This window comes from Rhagoletis zephyria, unplaced genomic scaffold, assembly GCF_001687245.7.
Source record: "Rhagoletis zephyria isolate East Lansing unplaced genomic scaffold, Rhagoletis_zephyria_1.1 Rzeph_scaffold_00059, whole genome shotgun sequence".
Taxonomy (NCBI): domain Eukaryota; kingdom Metazoa; phylum Arthropoda; class Insecta; order Diptera; family Tephritidae; genus Rhagoletis; species Rhagoletis zephyria.
This window is the reverse complement of record NW_016157143.1, coordinates 259,802-275,746: the sequence shown is the minus strand read 5'-3', so window position 1 is coordinate 275,746 and position 15,945 is coordinate 259,802. Positions and strand designations below refer to the sequence as shown.

Here is a 15,945-nt window from a genome sequence, read left to right as displayed (position 1 = left end):
ACTCGCGTAAATGTACATTTGCCAAATGCGTTAGCATGAACACTTTTCGAAAACATATGTTCGAAAGTGCTAAATGTTGCTTTTTAAATGTAGTAAAAACGCTGCATTACGTTCTTTGTCTAAACTCGCTATTGCCATTCATTCAACGCCCCCTATAGTTAGTAACCGATTGGTATTATTACATCTTTCCCACTCTGTGTAAACAGCTGATTAATCGCAAATTTTTATTGTTCAACAATTTTTACCTTTTCGCATCTAGTTGGGATTTTTGATTGTTTTGATCTTATTTACGTCTTATAGGCTTGCACCGTGTTACAACAATAAACAGTAATCATAAAATACAAAATTAGTGCAATAAGACCGAAGTAAAAGTGTTGGAACTAGTTAGTACCTGGACAGCAACCATGATCCATCTAACAGGGCACAATTATAATGCCCGTGAGATCATACAAAATATATTTTCTCCGCTGGTGGGTGTGACGTGCAGCCCACTAGCCAACGATGTTTGTGCACGAAACAACTTGTCTTTTGTGGAAATGTTACAGCCATTCTCTAAATTACTGAATGATGGTAAGTATGCATTGCTTCTCACTACCAGTTCCTTTACTATACGCATAGAATACTGACCTTCATTTAATTTGTTAGCGCATTTTCGTGACGTGTCAGAAACGAGTGTTTCCATTAAGGGTCTGCGCTTAAACTTTTGCGATATTGATTGGCGTCCGCCACAGATGGTGCTGGCTCGCAAAATGCTAAACGAGGCAGTGACAAATGCCCATAATGAGAAAACTAAATATATGACCATAGGTGAGCTAAAAATACATAAATAAACAACTATTCAAAAATTGGTTGCTTTTTTTCTTGTCTTTAGGAAACATGGATTTACAGCTGCCCACTTCTGAGCCATGGTTCGAGCAATGGCGTGAAACATTTCTCACCGTGCAGTTCCCCGCTGATCATGAGTTTACGCGCCATTTTATAAGTTGCCTTATCGTCTTGAGCAGTAGCGATCCGAACATTGTAGAAAGCGCACAAAAGCTTACGCAACGCGTACATCAAATGCAAAGCGTAACACCACAAAAATTGCCAAAGTGGTTTCACTCCACTAATGTGCTCAATAGTTACGTTGTACTGCATGAGGGTTCACAAGGCGATATATCCAAGTCCGATGATGATATATATTTTTATAATTGGTATGTTCAATAAAATTTATTTTAATTTTAGAGCGCAACAAGGTTACGAGCTGCTTAAGTCTACATTCGGTAATAGTAAATGCTTCTTGGTGCAGATTAATTCACTAGATGCCACTGTATCCGGAGAAGTGTCTGACTATTGGGTGCCATACATCAAACGGCAGCCGAAAAATGTATAGTATTAAGCGTAAATTCTTAAATACTCTGATGAACTTACCTCGTGTATTTTTCAAAATTCATTACACAATTAGGAGCTTCAGGTAGAGCAGCTAAGTGGTCCAAAAACACCACAGGATGCTATGTCCATGATTTCCATGCCGAACATACAAATGTCTATACTTAGTGATGCAATGGCCCCTACCGATAGTGTCACTGATGTAGCCATTATACATCCCTTGAGTCCAGTGCAAGAAAATGCAACAGAAGCCATAGTAAATCAGTGAATAATAGTTTCCATGTTTTCTTTTCTAAAGTCTTATTTTTACAGAGCTCAAAGTTTTCAGTAAGCAGCGAGAGCATAGCTTCGCAAACCATAAATGCAAACGTATGGGCAAGTGAAACGGATGGTGATAACACAACGATTCATGGAGGTTGCATGAATTCCATGGATGTCGAGAATTTGCGTCATTTCGTGCAGGATTACACTGTACGTGCATTAATACCATACGCTGAACAATTGGTGGCCCTGCTTGTAGAAGCGGTAACAAATACTGGAAGATTTAAATTGTTTTTAAAAAGATTTTTAATTTATATATTCATAGATCACAAACAAAAAAGGTGTCAGTAAATCTTTGCTTAGCGCCACTAAACGGTGGTTTGTTAGCAGCAAGCCAGGTTCGAATTCGGTCAATCAAAACGCTGTTATGTAAGTTTTATCCGTTTTTTTTATAACCGAGCGCACTTGTACACAAGGGTATTATAACTTTATTCACATAACGGTTGTTTGTAACAGGCAAAACGAATCGAGAAAGATATAGACAAATGTATACATAAATGATCAGAATGAAAAGAGAAATCGATTAAGCGGTGACTGTCTGCCCGTCCGTCTGTGCACACGATAAAATTTACATAACTTAACGTAACTTGGTACGTTTACTTCTTTCGGGCGTAGGACAGGTGGTATTGAAACTGGGAAAAATCGGACAATAACCACGGTTACTTCCCATATAATGTTTTTTTTTTTTTTAGAAAACTGATATTTTAGTAACTTCTGAAGATTATTCACTTAAAATTGATATTTACATTAATTTTTAAACGAAAAATAAGATTATGATTATATGTGTGTATCTTGGTAACCGCTCCACCAATTTCTACCAAACTTGGTACAGTTGTTGGAATTGGTACAAAATACCAAATGGCTGAACATTTTTTAAAATCGAACAATAACCACGCCCACATCCCATATAACGGTAATTTAGAGAAAAACGAAATCAAAACCAAGGGTTAATGCCAGAATTGATAAAAGCGAAAATTACGATACTCAAATTTTGCTTTGAAATAAAAATTTTGGGAATTACTGTTTAAAATCTGTCCAAATTTCCAAATGGTTTTAGAGTGTCAATATCATATCAACTAATATCATAATGTAGATGGTCTTTTGGCAATAAACGTTTCTACTAATAAAGTAGCAATTTTATTTTGAATGTTATTCTAATAGTGCATAAATTGTGAAAAATTCACATTTAGATTAGTTACTAGAGCGAAGATTTTGGAAGCATACATCGATGTTTTTTTGCATCCCTATATTGAAATCGGACTTTAATGGCGGTCGCTTTTCATATAACAATAAATTTCAGATATGCTTGAAACTTCAATATTTCGATTTTTAAGGACGCGAATTTACTCAAAACGTATATGACCATGAAAAGAAGTAGCATTATTATGGAATTTTGGAAAATGGGCGTGATACCGCCCAAATATGACTATATAAGCTTATCTAACTATTTCTAACTTAACGTTCTATCAAAGATTTTTAAAATAGGGTAATAAAGCCACCCCTGTTTACCATGTAGCAGTAGTTTTCGGAAAGGTGAAAAACATATTTTCTACTTGCGCCGGGTATTTAATGCTCGGCTCTGCCCGAACTTAGACTTTCTTGTTTGTTTTAAATATATTTATATATGTTTGCTTTTCACAGCTATACAAATGAATCATCGGAATTGCAAACCCGCAAACTTGGAGATCTTTATTTCATATTCGGGCATTACAATCTGGCTTTTCAGGTAATACAACATTTTCCCCCTACAAAACTAATTATAAATTCACTTGGGCTTTCATTTTCAGGCTTATCATCAAGCTAAACGCGATTTCAATGCTGACTCCGCTTGGCAGTATTATGCAGGAGCTTTGGAAATGGCTGCCGTCTCGGCATTTATGCTAGGCACTGCGAATCGTAAAACTTTTGATTACATGGAAGATGCCATTATGTGTTATTTAACCGTTTGCAAGTAATAATTTGTATACGTTTCTAATTCACCCGCTCTTGTTATAATATAAAACACTTTTCACCACAGATTACAACAATTTGCGACGCGTGCCACCCTGCTCAGTATGGAATGTCTACGCACATCACGCATGTACGGTGAGGCCGCTAAGCAATTGATACGAATGACTAGTGAAGATGCCGATTTACGTTCAGCTTTGCTTTTAGAGCAAGCAGCTTATTGCTTTTTAGCATCGAATCCATCAATGTATCGCAAGTATGCCTTCAACATTGTACTCTCGGGAAATCGTTATTCGCGTGCTGGTCAGCGAAAGCATGCGCATCGCTGTTATCAGCAAGCCTTTCAAGTTTTCCAAAGCCGCGGTTGGAGTTTAGCTGAAGATCACATACAGTATACAATGGCTAAGCAGGCATGTGCATTGAAGCGCCTCGAAGAGGCGAGTCGTTCATATTCGCATCTGCTACACCCAGGCAGTCAGCAGAGTGCGCAGCAGCAAGTAATTTTTCTCAAAGAGTACATTCAAATGCATACGGTAAGTAGAGATAGTCGAGCTTGTGTTGTAGTTTTTAAAAATGACAGATTTTTGTGGGTTTTGTAGGAACTCATTAAGCGCAATCCTGAATTGGGTCTACTATCATTAGCATTGCCACAGGTTGCTCAAAATTCGATTCGTGTTTTACTTTCAACTCCAACGACTAAGGGCAGTGGTCAGCAAGTTGCGGCCAGTGGTATTGATATAAAGGTTGATCTAATGCAATAAAAGTTACTTATTCTACTAAATTATATATATTTTAGTCTAATTCCGCTGATGAATCAGTGTGGGGAAAAATGGAAGAAATGCTAGTGGCCACTGCGGATCCGAAGAAAGCTTTTGTATTCAAGCCAACACGTTTTCTATTTTCTAAAGAATGTCCGGCTTTAGATAATCCGCTGGCAGTACAAGGCGGTAACATTATATAAATTCTTTTTGAAAGTACATTCAATATCAATATATATTTTTCAGAACCCATTGAAATCTCCGTGAACATTTTTAACACCGTCAAGTGTAGCATTACACTTAATGGCATCGATTTGCTCTGGAAACTGCAGTTAGACAATGGTGAAGTGCTCTCCAATGAGTCATTGTACAGCCACAATGAAGAGAGTTCAAGTAATTATTCAATAGCGGCATTCCTTTAAGCTGAAAAAAGCTCGAAAACTTCGATAGTCTTAAAAACTTTTGTGAACTATCGAAAATTATATGAAAAATACTGGCGTCTTTTCCTTTTTTTAACCGCTAAAATCTTACATATTTCAATAAGAATTATTAACTTCAACACACTTTCCTTAGGCAAAGTAGCTGTTAGCGCCGCTATTAAAACTAGCTGTGTTCCGTCTGTCGTTTTGGATGAGCGTTGCGAGCATACGATTTACTTTAAAATAACACCCAAGTTAACTGGTCTCTTAAACATAATCGGCGTGGTTGGTGAAGTTGTTCTTACATCGGAGCCTACTGCTTGCCTGCTTGGTATGTTGCAATTCGATACACCGCAAGTTAAGGTTAAGGGCAAGCAAACAACTCAAATGATAATAGATAACAAGCTTAGTATTAAAGTGACACCTTCAGTGCCAGCGATGTCTGTTAGCTTCTCGCAGCTACCCACAAATTTGGTTGCTGGCGAAATACTACCCGTAACGGTGACGCTGCGAAACTCTGGTATTGTGCCAATAGAAGATATATACCTCTGCTGTGATCAGCCGCGCAGGGTGACGCTGATGGATGGGGATTTGGAAGTGCCACTTTCGATATTGAAAAGTAAGCATTTAGTGACTTAAAATATTCACTTGTTCTAATTACTCTTGTTTTAGCTGTCAAAGATCTAACCAACGAGAAGCTATCAAAAGACCGCGAGATACGTCGACAACGCGTATTTCGTTTACTCAAGCACGAGAACTCGGTTAGTTTGAAGCCACAGGCGTGTGCTACAATACCAATGCATATACAAGCACCCTACGAGAAAGGCGAATTTACGTTGAGACTACTTTTTATTTATATATTGCCAGATGGCACAAGCGCTACTATCAAATATCGCCTAGTACGTCATAATTGGAAGTTCCAAGTACATGAATGTTTGCACAGCGCAGTGACTTGCGTAATCAGTAACACACTCTCTGGTGAACTGGGTCTCGATGTGGCGATAAAGAATGAAAGCAATGCGAAAATTTTCACCAAAAGCGATATGTATATCAATTCGCTTGGTATTTACAGTGCCGATCACAACATAAATCGTAATAAGCTCTACAGTAAGTCAATTTGGGAATATTTAATTGCAGTTGTATACAAATTAGTATAATTTTTTTTTACTTGTAGTCACCAATCAAATGGAAATTGCCACCGGCAGTGATGGAGGTACATTAACTTTTTATTATTTAGAATTGAGGCCACTAATACCTCTCTTTTTATAGCACGCTATCTATCAATGGGCAAATCAATGAATTTCCAATGTCGTTTAGAACGCAGCACCCACAAATTAGCGTCAGCGCCATCTAAAATTCTATACGAGCGTGTTTCATTCGTAAGCGTTATCCCTTCGATAAATGCTGATAAGGCCCATGCCCACATTCCATCTGTACATGAAATGTATGGCTTTTTAGCAAAACATGAGACTTTATACTTCAATATCAGCATAAATACAGACGAGTTCAACAGTGCTGTAATCAATTCAGATCCACACACTACTGTTATATTAAATTGGGCAGCGCATGTAAAATTAGGCGGTGGTAAGGAGGAAGCACAACGATTGGCTGCCGGTCAGCACTTCATACAATTACGAAACCTTTATGAAACTACCACCAGTTTGGGCGTGCAAGCCTCACATGCTTATGTGGAGATTATAGCGAAGCCACAGCAAGTGCGCAGCATTGCTGAATTTGCATTGAACGACACAGATGCCCAGTCGTTTGCGGTATTCGCGGATGAACAACGTTGGATGGATGATGAGGATGATGACAACGTGGGTGATGATGATGATGTGTCATTTTGGGAAGTCAACACAGATTATGTGGGTAAACGATGTTTACTTTTGGATGAAAGTTTACCTCTTGCTGTTAAAGGTTAAATATTATTCTTAGATATGTATGCCTTAGTTATAAAGTGAATAGCTTTATTTTTCCTTGATGCCGTTGTGCAATAAATAATTAAATATTTAAATTATAAACAAATTTGTCCTATATTATTTATACATCACTTGAAACAATAATAAATACAAGAAACGCATTACGCTACTATTAAAGCACACACTAAAGACTAGAGATGCATGATGCATAAATATATTACTTTCTGAAAGCTTACTAACGCTAGTTGTGCCATACATGAAGAAAATTGGAGCACTTTTTCCAACTACACTCCCATCAGCGATACAAATTCAATTGCGCTACCAATTCGCGCTCATCAATTTCTTTCATATTTAATTCGGCCTCTTGTTTTTTCAACAACTCGAAAATTGCCGCAAGTTGCTCGCGTTCAATTCTATAATGCAATTATCATACATTTTTAATAAACACTATTTATTTTGATAATGTATGCACTCAAATTACCTGCGTTCTTCCTCCAATTGGTCGTGGGTTAATTGGGCCTCTAACTCTTTGAGACGCGCCGATTTCAATTTTCCCACCAGTCCATCACCCAAAGGGTTGTCCGTATCGAAATCCTCATCATCACTGTCGTCATACAATCCCTCTGTTCGTTCCTCCATTGCACTTAAGCTATTTTGTTCTTCGATTTCTCGCTCTTCTTGAATGCTAGGCATCTATGTATGCATACTCTTTTTTTTTTTAACTGCGAGAAAGATTTATGATGAAAGCATCATTATTTGTGGTACTTACCCCAATGTCCTTCACCAAATTAGAAAAATAGAACGCTAGTATTACGGCAGCCAGCATAGTGACAGTACTCAATAGAAAAACATTGTCGAACGAATCGAAAACTTCGCTGATGCCAAGGAGGGCATACATGTTGTTCTTTCCAAATGGAGTTGCGAAAGTCAGGATTTTCGCCGGCAATTATCTGGTATAGGGTACAACTGCTAAATAAGGTGCAAAAATGACGAGAGGGAGAAAAAACTTTTGTTAAATTGTATGAGCAATTGCACCAGTATAAATGAAATGATTATGCACTACCCACTATTCACTCACTATTAAAATGTGTGCTTATTGTTTTATGCAGGCAATAGCAATTTTTCGCTACTATATTTTATATTTTGTGTAATAAAAGAAAGTAAACAAACATTTCACCTCCAAAATTTGTATAGGCTTTGTTTCTTTTCTTTTCTAGCAGATAATTATCAGGAAGAAGAAGAATGAGAAAACAGAAAGAATTACGCGCACAGAGAACGAAATAACGAAAAAGTAAAGAAACGCAAAACCAGCAGAAACTAGCAAGTAATCAGCTGATCGGTGTATTTGACTAGTCAAAATAGGTGCGTTCGACAAGTCAAAAATTTGTAATAGTTTTGCCAGATTTTTACTGGATGGCGTTCGATAACGACAAAAAATTATCCAACACACAAAAATTGAGAGAGCAAGCGTTCATTTTGTACTGGCGAAATTTGTGTCAGCAAAAATTATCCAACACACAAAAATTGAGAGAGCAAGCGTTCATTTTGTACTGGCGAAATTTGTGTCAGCAAAAATTATCCAACACACAAAAATTGAGAGAGCAAGCGTTCATTTTGTACTGGCGAAATTTGTGTCAGCAAAAATTATCCAACACACAAAAATTGAGAGAGCAAGCGTTCATTTTGTACTGGCGAAATTTGTGTCAGCAAAAATTATCCAACACACAAAAATTGAGAGAGCAAGCGTTCATTTTGTACTGGCGAAATTTGTGTCAGCAAAAATTATCCAACACGAAAACATATGATCACAAAACATATGGTTGCAATTTTTGTAAACAAACAAAATTGAATTTTCCTAGTTTTGGTATTTATATGCCTTTTGGCTGCCTGCTATGTGACTTTATGATAGCGCAAACTAGTTTTTACTTCTAAAAATCTTTCTGGCGAACATTGAACGTTCACTTTCCTTTTTCCTTCTATGGAGACAACATGAACTTCAGTTTTAGTCTGTTCCAATAGCAGTCCGGTTTACAGGATTTAGTCAGAACTTACAGGAAGTCGTTCCTATTGACATAAAACCTGTAAGTGGGAACACATTTGAGAGAGTAACTGAGCAACTGTTCCTAGTCAGAAGTTACAGGATTTAGTCCGGAGTTTTTTTTCCTGTAAGTTCATGAAAAGTGTCAAACGATCAGCTGATTTACATGTGCAAACAAAAACAGAAAGCGGTGAAAGCAAAGAACCTTATATTTGTTAAAAAATGGAAGTAAACAACGAAATATTTGAATATGTATAGATTTTAATAATTATTTAGTGATATTTCAGCCAAATCAGTGTAGTACCAATGACATGTAAACAAACCGTCTGACGTTTTTACAGGAAATAGTGCTTTTTGCGTTCCTATGCACTTCTGCATCTGTTCTCCTTTTACTCTCATTTGAGAGCGTAAAATTGTAGTTTGACAGTTTCACAGGTTTTAGTCCGAAGTTCAAAGGAACAGACTAAAAACATAAACAAAGTCAGCTGGTGTGTCTTCTTCTTCCGGTTTTTGCAAGTAATGGCTAATTTCCTGTTCGTTTACTTTTTTTCTTTTTCATCTCTGGGCGAAAATTTTCGCTTACTCTCTTGATGTTGATTGTTGGCTGGTGTTGGCTAATTTTGTTATCGAACGCAACTAATATTTGGCTCGAATTTTTGTTTATCCAAATTTTACTAGCAGAAACTAGTAGGAGAGCCAAAAAAAGAAGAGCGTAAGAACGATAGAGAGCTGCTATTCTGCCTATTCTCGTTGTTCGCTTCGTGTTGCCGCAGTATTCGCCACAATACAAGGTGTTATCGGTTGGCAACTTCTCGCTCTAATTCCGCCATATGGACTGCCTTAGCTGAAACGGTGTTACTTCTTCAACAATTCTTTGCTAATAATATAGATGATTTTTTTTTTTATTTTTTCTCAGTATACACTTTTTTTTTTCTCAAAAAGGTATTATATCTTATTTTATTTAATTTCATTGCGAATATACTATAAAAAAGCTAATTTTGTTTAGAAGAAAATATGAAATCTTATATATTCGCCCAAATGGGCATTCATTTTTTCCCGTTTTTCTTCTTATTCTACTGAGCTAAGGCAGTGTCAAATCGAGCTGTCACAACTGATACCAGCTTGTATTATTGCATCATGACTGATAACGCCTTGTATTATTGCATCATGATTCTGGCTGACGTTTGTAATTTCGGCGCCATGTTATTTTCTTTGAAAAGTAAACAAAGAATATGAAGACGAAGCATAACGAAAAAATGCAAGCAATTTTGTAGCACATTTTTGTGCCAACCAATTTATTATTTTTGTACGTGTTTTTGTAACCAATCACTGCGCACTTAATTTTAATTATATTTGCACAACAAATTTATTGAAAATCTCTTAAAAATTTCTGAATAAACCACTTACAAAATACACATAAAGAAAGAAGCAAAACAGAAATAGCAAACTTCAAAATTACGAACGTCACACACTTTTTTCTCAATTGCTATTACAAATGGCTGCTTCTCAACCGGTCAGATCTGTTCTAGTTGGTTCATGCAATGCTAGTATAACCAGAAAGGCATTCTACGTAAAAATACTGCGGACCGAACTCCCATTTTTCGACTCCTATTTTTAGTTTTTTTCTAGCGAAACGGTGGGTATTCTTTACTTGTTCCTATTCGCCTTTATAATATTCATACGCTGCACACATAATACTCATAATTGCTATTAAACTTATAAAATTATATAACTTATTATATTCGCCTTTATAATATGCTTTTAACTTCTGGCAACACATTTCGAAACGTATTCTGCCAACACGTTAGGCACACTGCACACGGGTCGTACGGCGATGTACGAATGCCGTACGCTTTGTTGCCGAACGCGGGTCGCCAGCTGCGCGCATTCGTCAAAGCAAGCGAGCTGCAAATCACCTAGCGTATAGCAGTGCTGTTCGCTTGCCGTACATTGTGGACAGTTTTGTTTGTGTGCGTTTGCATTTTTTATTAAACATGACAGAGGAAGCAATTAAGTTTGTTCAATTTATTGAAAATAATCCTTGCATATACAACAACACGATGCAGGAATATTCCAGAAAGGACATAACTGAAAAAGCTTGGGCAACAATAGCCCTGGAAATGAACTGGTCAGGTAAGTACACAGAAAACATCTTTTTGCATTTTTGTGGCTTTGTAGTTTATTATTATTTTATAAATAATAGTTCCGCTTCCATGGCAAAATGTAGTAAATGTGTCTTAATTTATTTCTTCGCAGTGGCTGATTGCAAGGAAAAGTGGAAAAACATGCGAAACGGTTTTGTTAAGGGCCGGTTGTTCAATGTCTGATTGGCACAAATCGGAGGTAGAAGCTCCGGTTAGATACAACGACTGCTTTATCGATCACATGTTATATGCATGATGTCGAAATCGTCGATAATGATGTTTAACCGGCAAGTAGTGATAACCAGACATTGAACAACCGGCCCTTTTTCACTATAGTGCTTTATCCAGCCCACTTCTGTGTAGGAAGTCAATAAGTTGTTTGTAAATGGTGGGATTTTTTGAAAGCAGAATTTGTTTGAAGTTGTGGTACGTTTGGAAAAGCGTATACTCATTTCTTAGAGTGCTGTAAGTACTGCAGTCGAATATAAGGTGTTCCGCCGTTTCCTTAGTGTTGCACGTATTACAGGTATCTGACCTGTAATGCTGAAATTTGTTTAAGTACGTATTACCGTATGTATGTCCTGTAGCAATTCTGTTAAATAGTTTTATGTCGTATGCTTCTAAGTTCAGTTTTTTGTTTTTAAACCACGGATTGTTTATTTTCAATGTACAAAATTCCGCAATGTCAGGGTCCCAGTTTGGTAGTTTGTTGTTAAATTCGTCTTTGGTTTCAGTCCACAGTCTGGTGCTTATTTTTAGGAGTGCTTCATTTGGGCTTAATTTAGGAGAGAGAGATTTACCGAAATCAATTGCAGTTTTTGCAGCAATGTCGGCTTTTTCGTTTATAGTTATCCCAACATGACTGGGTGTCCATACTATCATTATGTTTTCAATGTTGGATCTGTGTAGTTTGTTGTGAATTTCTGCCACAAGGAAGTTCTGTGTGGTGTGACTGTCGAGGGCTTTGATTGATGCCAGGCTGTCTGTGAAAATTGCTATCTTTTTGTTCCCGCTGTTGCTTGCTATTGTAGCTGCCTGAGATAGTGCAACTAGCTCACCGTAGGTTGAGGTAAAATTTCCGTCTATGTTAAAAAGGTATGAGACATTGGTTGTTTCCACGTACACTGCACATCCAACTTTATTTGCCATCACCGATGCATCAGTCGCATATATGTAGTAGCCATCATCCTTCAAAGTGTTGATTTTTTGGTTATAAATTGCTCTAAGTTGTGTGGAGGAGAAATTTTTTTTTGAGTTCGATAATTCAGATTGAAAAAGGGTAATATTGTTATGTCTGTTAAAGGCAACATTTGTGTCTATGTTGTTTATGGTTACTTTGAATTTTTCATATGTTTTACTATAGCTTGAATTTATGGCCGGTTTGTCTTGTAATTGTGTTCTTAGTGCCGGGTTGAGGAACCATTGTTTGACCAGTTCTTTAGCTGTCAGCCACACTGCTCTAGATAGAGGTGGGAGTTCGCAGGCTAGCGCGTATCGCATAAGTGTTGGGGTGTTAGGTGGTACTCCTAGACATCTCCGTAGAGTTTCATTAACGCTCGTTTGAAGTTGCTTGTTGTAACCTTTTGGTGCATTGGCGTAACTGGTGCTGGCATATTCAGCTTTGGACCGGACGAATGCTTTAAACAGATTTATTGAGGTTTTAGGGGAGATTCCTGCTTTAATTGATGTTAATTTCGAAATGAGGTTTTTACCTGGAGTTACAGCTTTTTTAATGTTGCTAATATGTACCTTGACAGTTGAGTTTGCGCTGATGGTTCTTCCTAACCACTTAAAGCATTGGACTTGTTCCAAGTTTGTGCTGTTGATTGATATGTTGAACTGTTGTCGGTTATTTGCGGACATATACATGAATTTTGTCTTTTCTAAGTTGAACTTTAGATTTAAGTTATGACACTTTACCTGTAATTCTGCTATTTTATCTTGTAAATTTTGAACTGCTGCTGTTTTGTTTGAGTTTGTGGATACTATGGCTAGGTCGTCAGCGAATTGAAATAGGTGCGTGTGAGGATTGTTGATTTCGTGTAGTTGGGCTGTATATATATTAAATAATGTTGGAGATAAACAGCTACCTTGAGGCAAGCCTGAGTTTATTTCTACGGCATGTTTACCTAAGGTAAGAGTCCTTTTGGAGAAAAAGTTATACGTCCAGTTTGCTATTGATGTTTCTATGTTAGTCTGTAATAGAATATTGTAAAGTGATACTAAGTCAACTCTGTTGTAGGCATCCGACATATCTAAAAAACATATAAACACAAAGTTTCTACTGTTCTTTTTATCCGCGACTAGATGAAGCATCTCATTGATGCACATCGTCGCTGATCTTAGTTTACGGTATGCATAGCTATTGTTGGGTAACTTTTTGTTAGTTTCTAGGAAATCGTTCAGCGATTCCTTAACCATCATATTTATGCTTTTGGCTACTACTGATATTAGTGAAATTGGTCTATAGTTGTTTATGTCATCTGTGCTCTTATTTGCTTTGGGGATTGGTATTACTTTTACTAATCTCCAGGCATTTAGGACTCTGTTGCTGTGAAAGTGTTCTCTCAAGGATGTTAGTAAATTTTGCTTCGCTTCGGTAGACAGTTGCTTTAGGATGTTGAATGTGACCCTGTCGAGCCCCCCAGCTGTTGATTTTTTCTTCGCTAGTAATTTTTCAAATTTCATGTATGAGAAATCAATGCTCCCGTTTGACGCGCTTGGAGACGCGTCGAATGATGGACAACACGTGATATTGTGATTGCTAGCTTGTTCCGCTTGTTCTTTTATAATTTCTAAATAGTTGCGGTCGTCTTCGGCTGCCCAGTTGTGCAATGGCCTTTTATTTCCTTTGACATTTCTTATGAAATTCCATGCATTTTTGGAATTAGGGTTAGCATTGATTTCTTCTATTTTATTGTTATAGCTAGATTTTTTTGCTTTCTTCCCTGCGTCTTTCCAGTCACCGGTTGCCTTAATTGATTCCTCCATATCTTCTATGCGGTTAGTATGATTTGCTTTTTTTCGTTTTGCCACGTGTAGTCTGTAGAGTTTATTGAGTTCCTCGCTCCACCATTCTTTAGGAGTGCGATTAGCCTTGTTTAAATCAATTTTTATTTTATTCTTGACATTGTCAATCACATTTGTGAAATTTTCTAGATCATCAAAGCTTACCTGCGCTAACTCCCTAGCCAGCTGTTTCTTGGGGATAAAGAAGTTGGGTTTCTTTCCGGTGTTTGTTATCTCTATGGTGATAGGAAAATGCTTGCTGCCTCCTAGATGTACTTGGTGACATTGCCATTTTATCAAACTGCTATTAATATTTGTGAACGTTATGTCTATTACAGATCCGGCACTGTTTCCAGTGCGGTGGGTAATAGTTCCGCTGTTGATGCATTGAAGGTTTGTATAGCTGATTTCGTTGATAAAATGCTTCCTTTGGAGTTGCATATTCTGTCTCCCCATGCCTGATGTCTAGCATTGAGATCACCAGCAAGAATAACGTTTTCGTGGTTGTTTAGTGCGATAAGTACACGATTTAGTTCGTTAGTGAAAATAGTAGTGTTGATGTTGGGAGGGAAATATATATTACAAATTGTTATGTTTCTGATTAAATTAGTGGTTTTAGCTATAAGGATGTCAAAAGTGGAGACAAATTTGATTTTAGTGAATTTAATACCTTTTCTGAATCCGATTCCTACACCACCGTAGCCGTCGGTTCTGGTTTTTCTAAGCAAGTTGAAGTTGAATAGGTTATGAATTGTTGTTTGGTTGTCATGTGAGAAAATCTCTTGAAGGCATACTATATCAATGTTGTTGTTACTATTAAAAAGGTCTACATAGTTTTTATTGCTTTTTAAGCTTTGTATGTTATATTGTAATATTTTTATCGAACTGGTCATCATTGCTAATTGAAATTTTGTCTTGTATGTGTACTTTACCTATATTTTGAATAAGGTTAACTAATGGGTCATTTATATCAATGTTATACCTTTTTATTAGAAGATTTACTAGCCTCTCTATCTCTGTAACCTTAGTCCAGTTCGCCATTTCATATACAGGCTGTATGCTTGCTTTAACTCTCGGGGCGTTGTAGGTTGGCTTTGGTGGTGCGGATACTTGTGGAATATTTTTCTTTACGACTTGATTATATTTGGTAGTTGTTAGTTTTTTGTTAACCACTTCGTCGTTATTGATCATTACTGTTTTTTTTTGTATCTAAATGAGGGAAGTTCCCTTCAAAATCGTCTAAAGCAGAGAATCTGTTATTATTGTTGAGATTGTACATCCCTATTGCCTCTGATTTGGATACCTTTTTAATGGTCATTATTTCTACTACCTTTTTTTCTTTTGCCCATACGGAGCATTTGCTACTTTCGAGTGAGTTGTGGGTATCGCCTCCACATAGTATGCATGATTTTGTGTTCTGGTTACATTTGCTATTGCAGCCCTCTGCTTTACCACAAACTATACATCTGTTTGCTGCTTTGCACGCCATTTTGGTGTGCCCTAATCTTCCGCAGTTATAGCAGTGTCTAATTCTTGGGATATAATGGACAATTTTTATCTTTACATAGAATATTTCAATTGATTCTGGTATCTCGTTACCTTCAAAGGCTATCTTTACAGAGTACGTCGGGATGAACTTTTCTTTGTCATTAGGGTCTCTTCTGGTAATCCTTGTAATTGATGTGATCGGTATGTCTGAAACTATATTGTTCTTTATTTCCTGTTCCGTGAAATTAAGTGGAATTTGCCTCGCTACTCCGGTGGTTTCCACCATGCTTTTGGGTATGAACGGTCTCATATTATTTTTGAGTAAGTCCGGGTTGTCTATGCATTTGTTTGCTGCTTCGAAATTTTCAAAAAAAATTTTATAAAGCGACCTACCTATTGCTTTTATTTTTTTATTCCTAAAATATTAAAGTTTTTTATTTTGTCGTTTTTGATCATTGTAGATTTAGAAGTGTCCACTAGTACACAAAATCGCACTTGTGCCTATTTGTGTAGCGCACACTGTTGGTGTTTTCA

General features: G+C 37.0%; 3 protein-coding genes across 7 annotated transcripts; 1 reads left to right on the top strand and 2 right to left on the bottom strand.

Annotated features, from left to right (window-relative positions):
* The first annotated feature begins 41 nt into the window (after positions 1–41).
* Positions 42–6,904, top strand: l(3)76BDm (trafficking protein particle complex subunit 8 homolog l(3)76BDm). Its single transcript, XM_017624885.1, has 17 exons — positions 42–570; positions 646–807; positions 872–1,163; positions 1,225–1,366; positions 1,445–1,624; positions 1,681–1,893; positions 1,955–2,058; positions 3,331–3,415; positions 3,477–3,640; positions 3,707–4,169; positions 4,236–4,379; positions 4,433–4,583; positions 4,641–4,787; positions 4,968–5,432; positions 5,486–5,920; positions 5,988–6,026; positions 6,083–6,904. Exons 1-17 carry the CDS (start codon positions 405–407, stop codon positions 6,733–6,735), a joined length of 4,005 nt encoding a protein of 1,334 aa, XP_017480374.1. The 5' UTR covers positions 42–404; the 3' UTR covers positions 6,736–6,904.
* LOC108369722 (matrix-remodeling-associated protein 7) lies at positions 6,842–8,017 on the bottom strand. Of its 5 annotated transcripts, none has more exons than XM_017624929.1 (4): positions 7,800–8,017; positions 7,502–7,701; positions 7,214–7,425; positions 6,842–7,145 (listed from the first exon to the last, which is right to left on the bottom strand). In XM_017624929.1, the coding sequence occupies exons 2-4, from the start codon at positions 7,628–7,630 to the stop codon at positions 7,028–7,030; spliced, it is 459 nt and encodes a 152-aa protein (XP_017480418.1). In that variant the 5' UTR covers positions 7,631–7,701; positions 7,800–8,017; the 3' UTR covers positions 6,842–7,027. The 5 variants fall into 5 exon arrangements, with proteins under 5 accessions (XP_017480418.1, XP_017480392.1, XP_017480384.1 ...); XM_017624903.1 differs by having other exon boundaries at positions 7,502–7,738; positions 7,811–8,017; XM_017624895.1 differs by having other exon boundaries at positions 7,811–8,017.
* A 6,213-nt stretch (positions 8,018–14,230) lies between these two features.
* Positions 14,231–15,827, bottom strand: LOC108369487 (uncharacterized). The gene is made up of 3 exons (XM_017624607.1): positions 14,947–15,827; positions 14,594–14,855; positions 14,231–14,388 (listed from the first exon to the last, which is right to left on the bottom strand). Exons 1-3 carry the CDS (start codon positions 15,112–15,114, stop codon positions 14,231–14,233), a joined length of 588 nt encoding a protein of 195 aa, XP_017480096.1. The 5' UTR covers positions 15,115–15,827.
* Positions 15,828–15,945: the final 118 nt, after the last annotated feature.

Coding starts and splice junctions, on each gene's coding strand:
- LOC108369722 (XM_017624929.1), bottom strand. CDS start 7,630: ATGTATGCCCTCCTTGGCATCAGCGAAGTTTTCGATTCGTTCGACAAT. Junction 7,426..7,501: donor ATTTGGTGAAGGACATTGGG/GTAAGTACCACA, acceptor ATGCATACATAG/ATGCCTAGCATTCAAGAAGA. Junction 7,146..7,213: donor CAATTGGAGGAAGAACGCAG/GTAATTTGAGTG, acceptor ATTGCATTATAG/AATTGAACGCGAGCAACTTG.
- LOC108369487 (XM_017624607.1), bottom strand. CDS start 15,114: ATGATCAATAACGACGAAGTGGTTAACAAAAAACTAACAACTACCAAA. Junction 14,856..14,946: donor AAATGGCGAACTGGACTAAG/GTTACAGAGATA, acceptor TTCAAAATATAG/GTAAAGTACACATACAAGAC. Junction 14,389..14,593: donor AGGAATCGGATTCAGAAAAG/GTATTAAATTCA, acceptor TCTCAATGCTAG/ACATCAGGCATGGGGAGACA.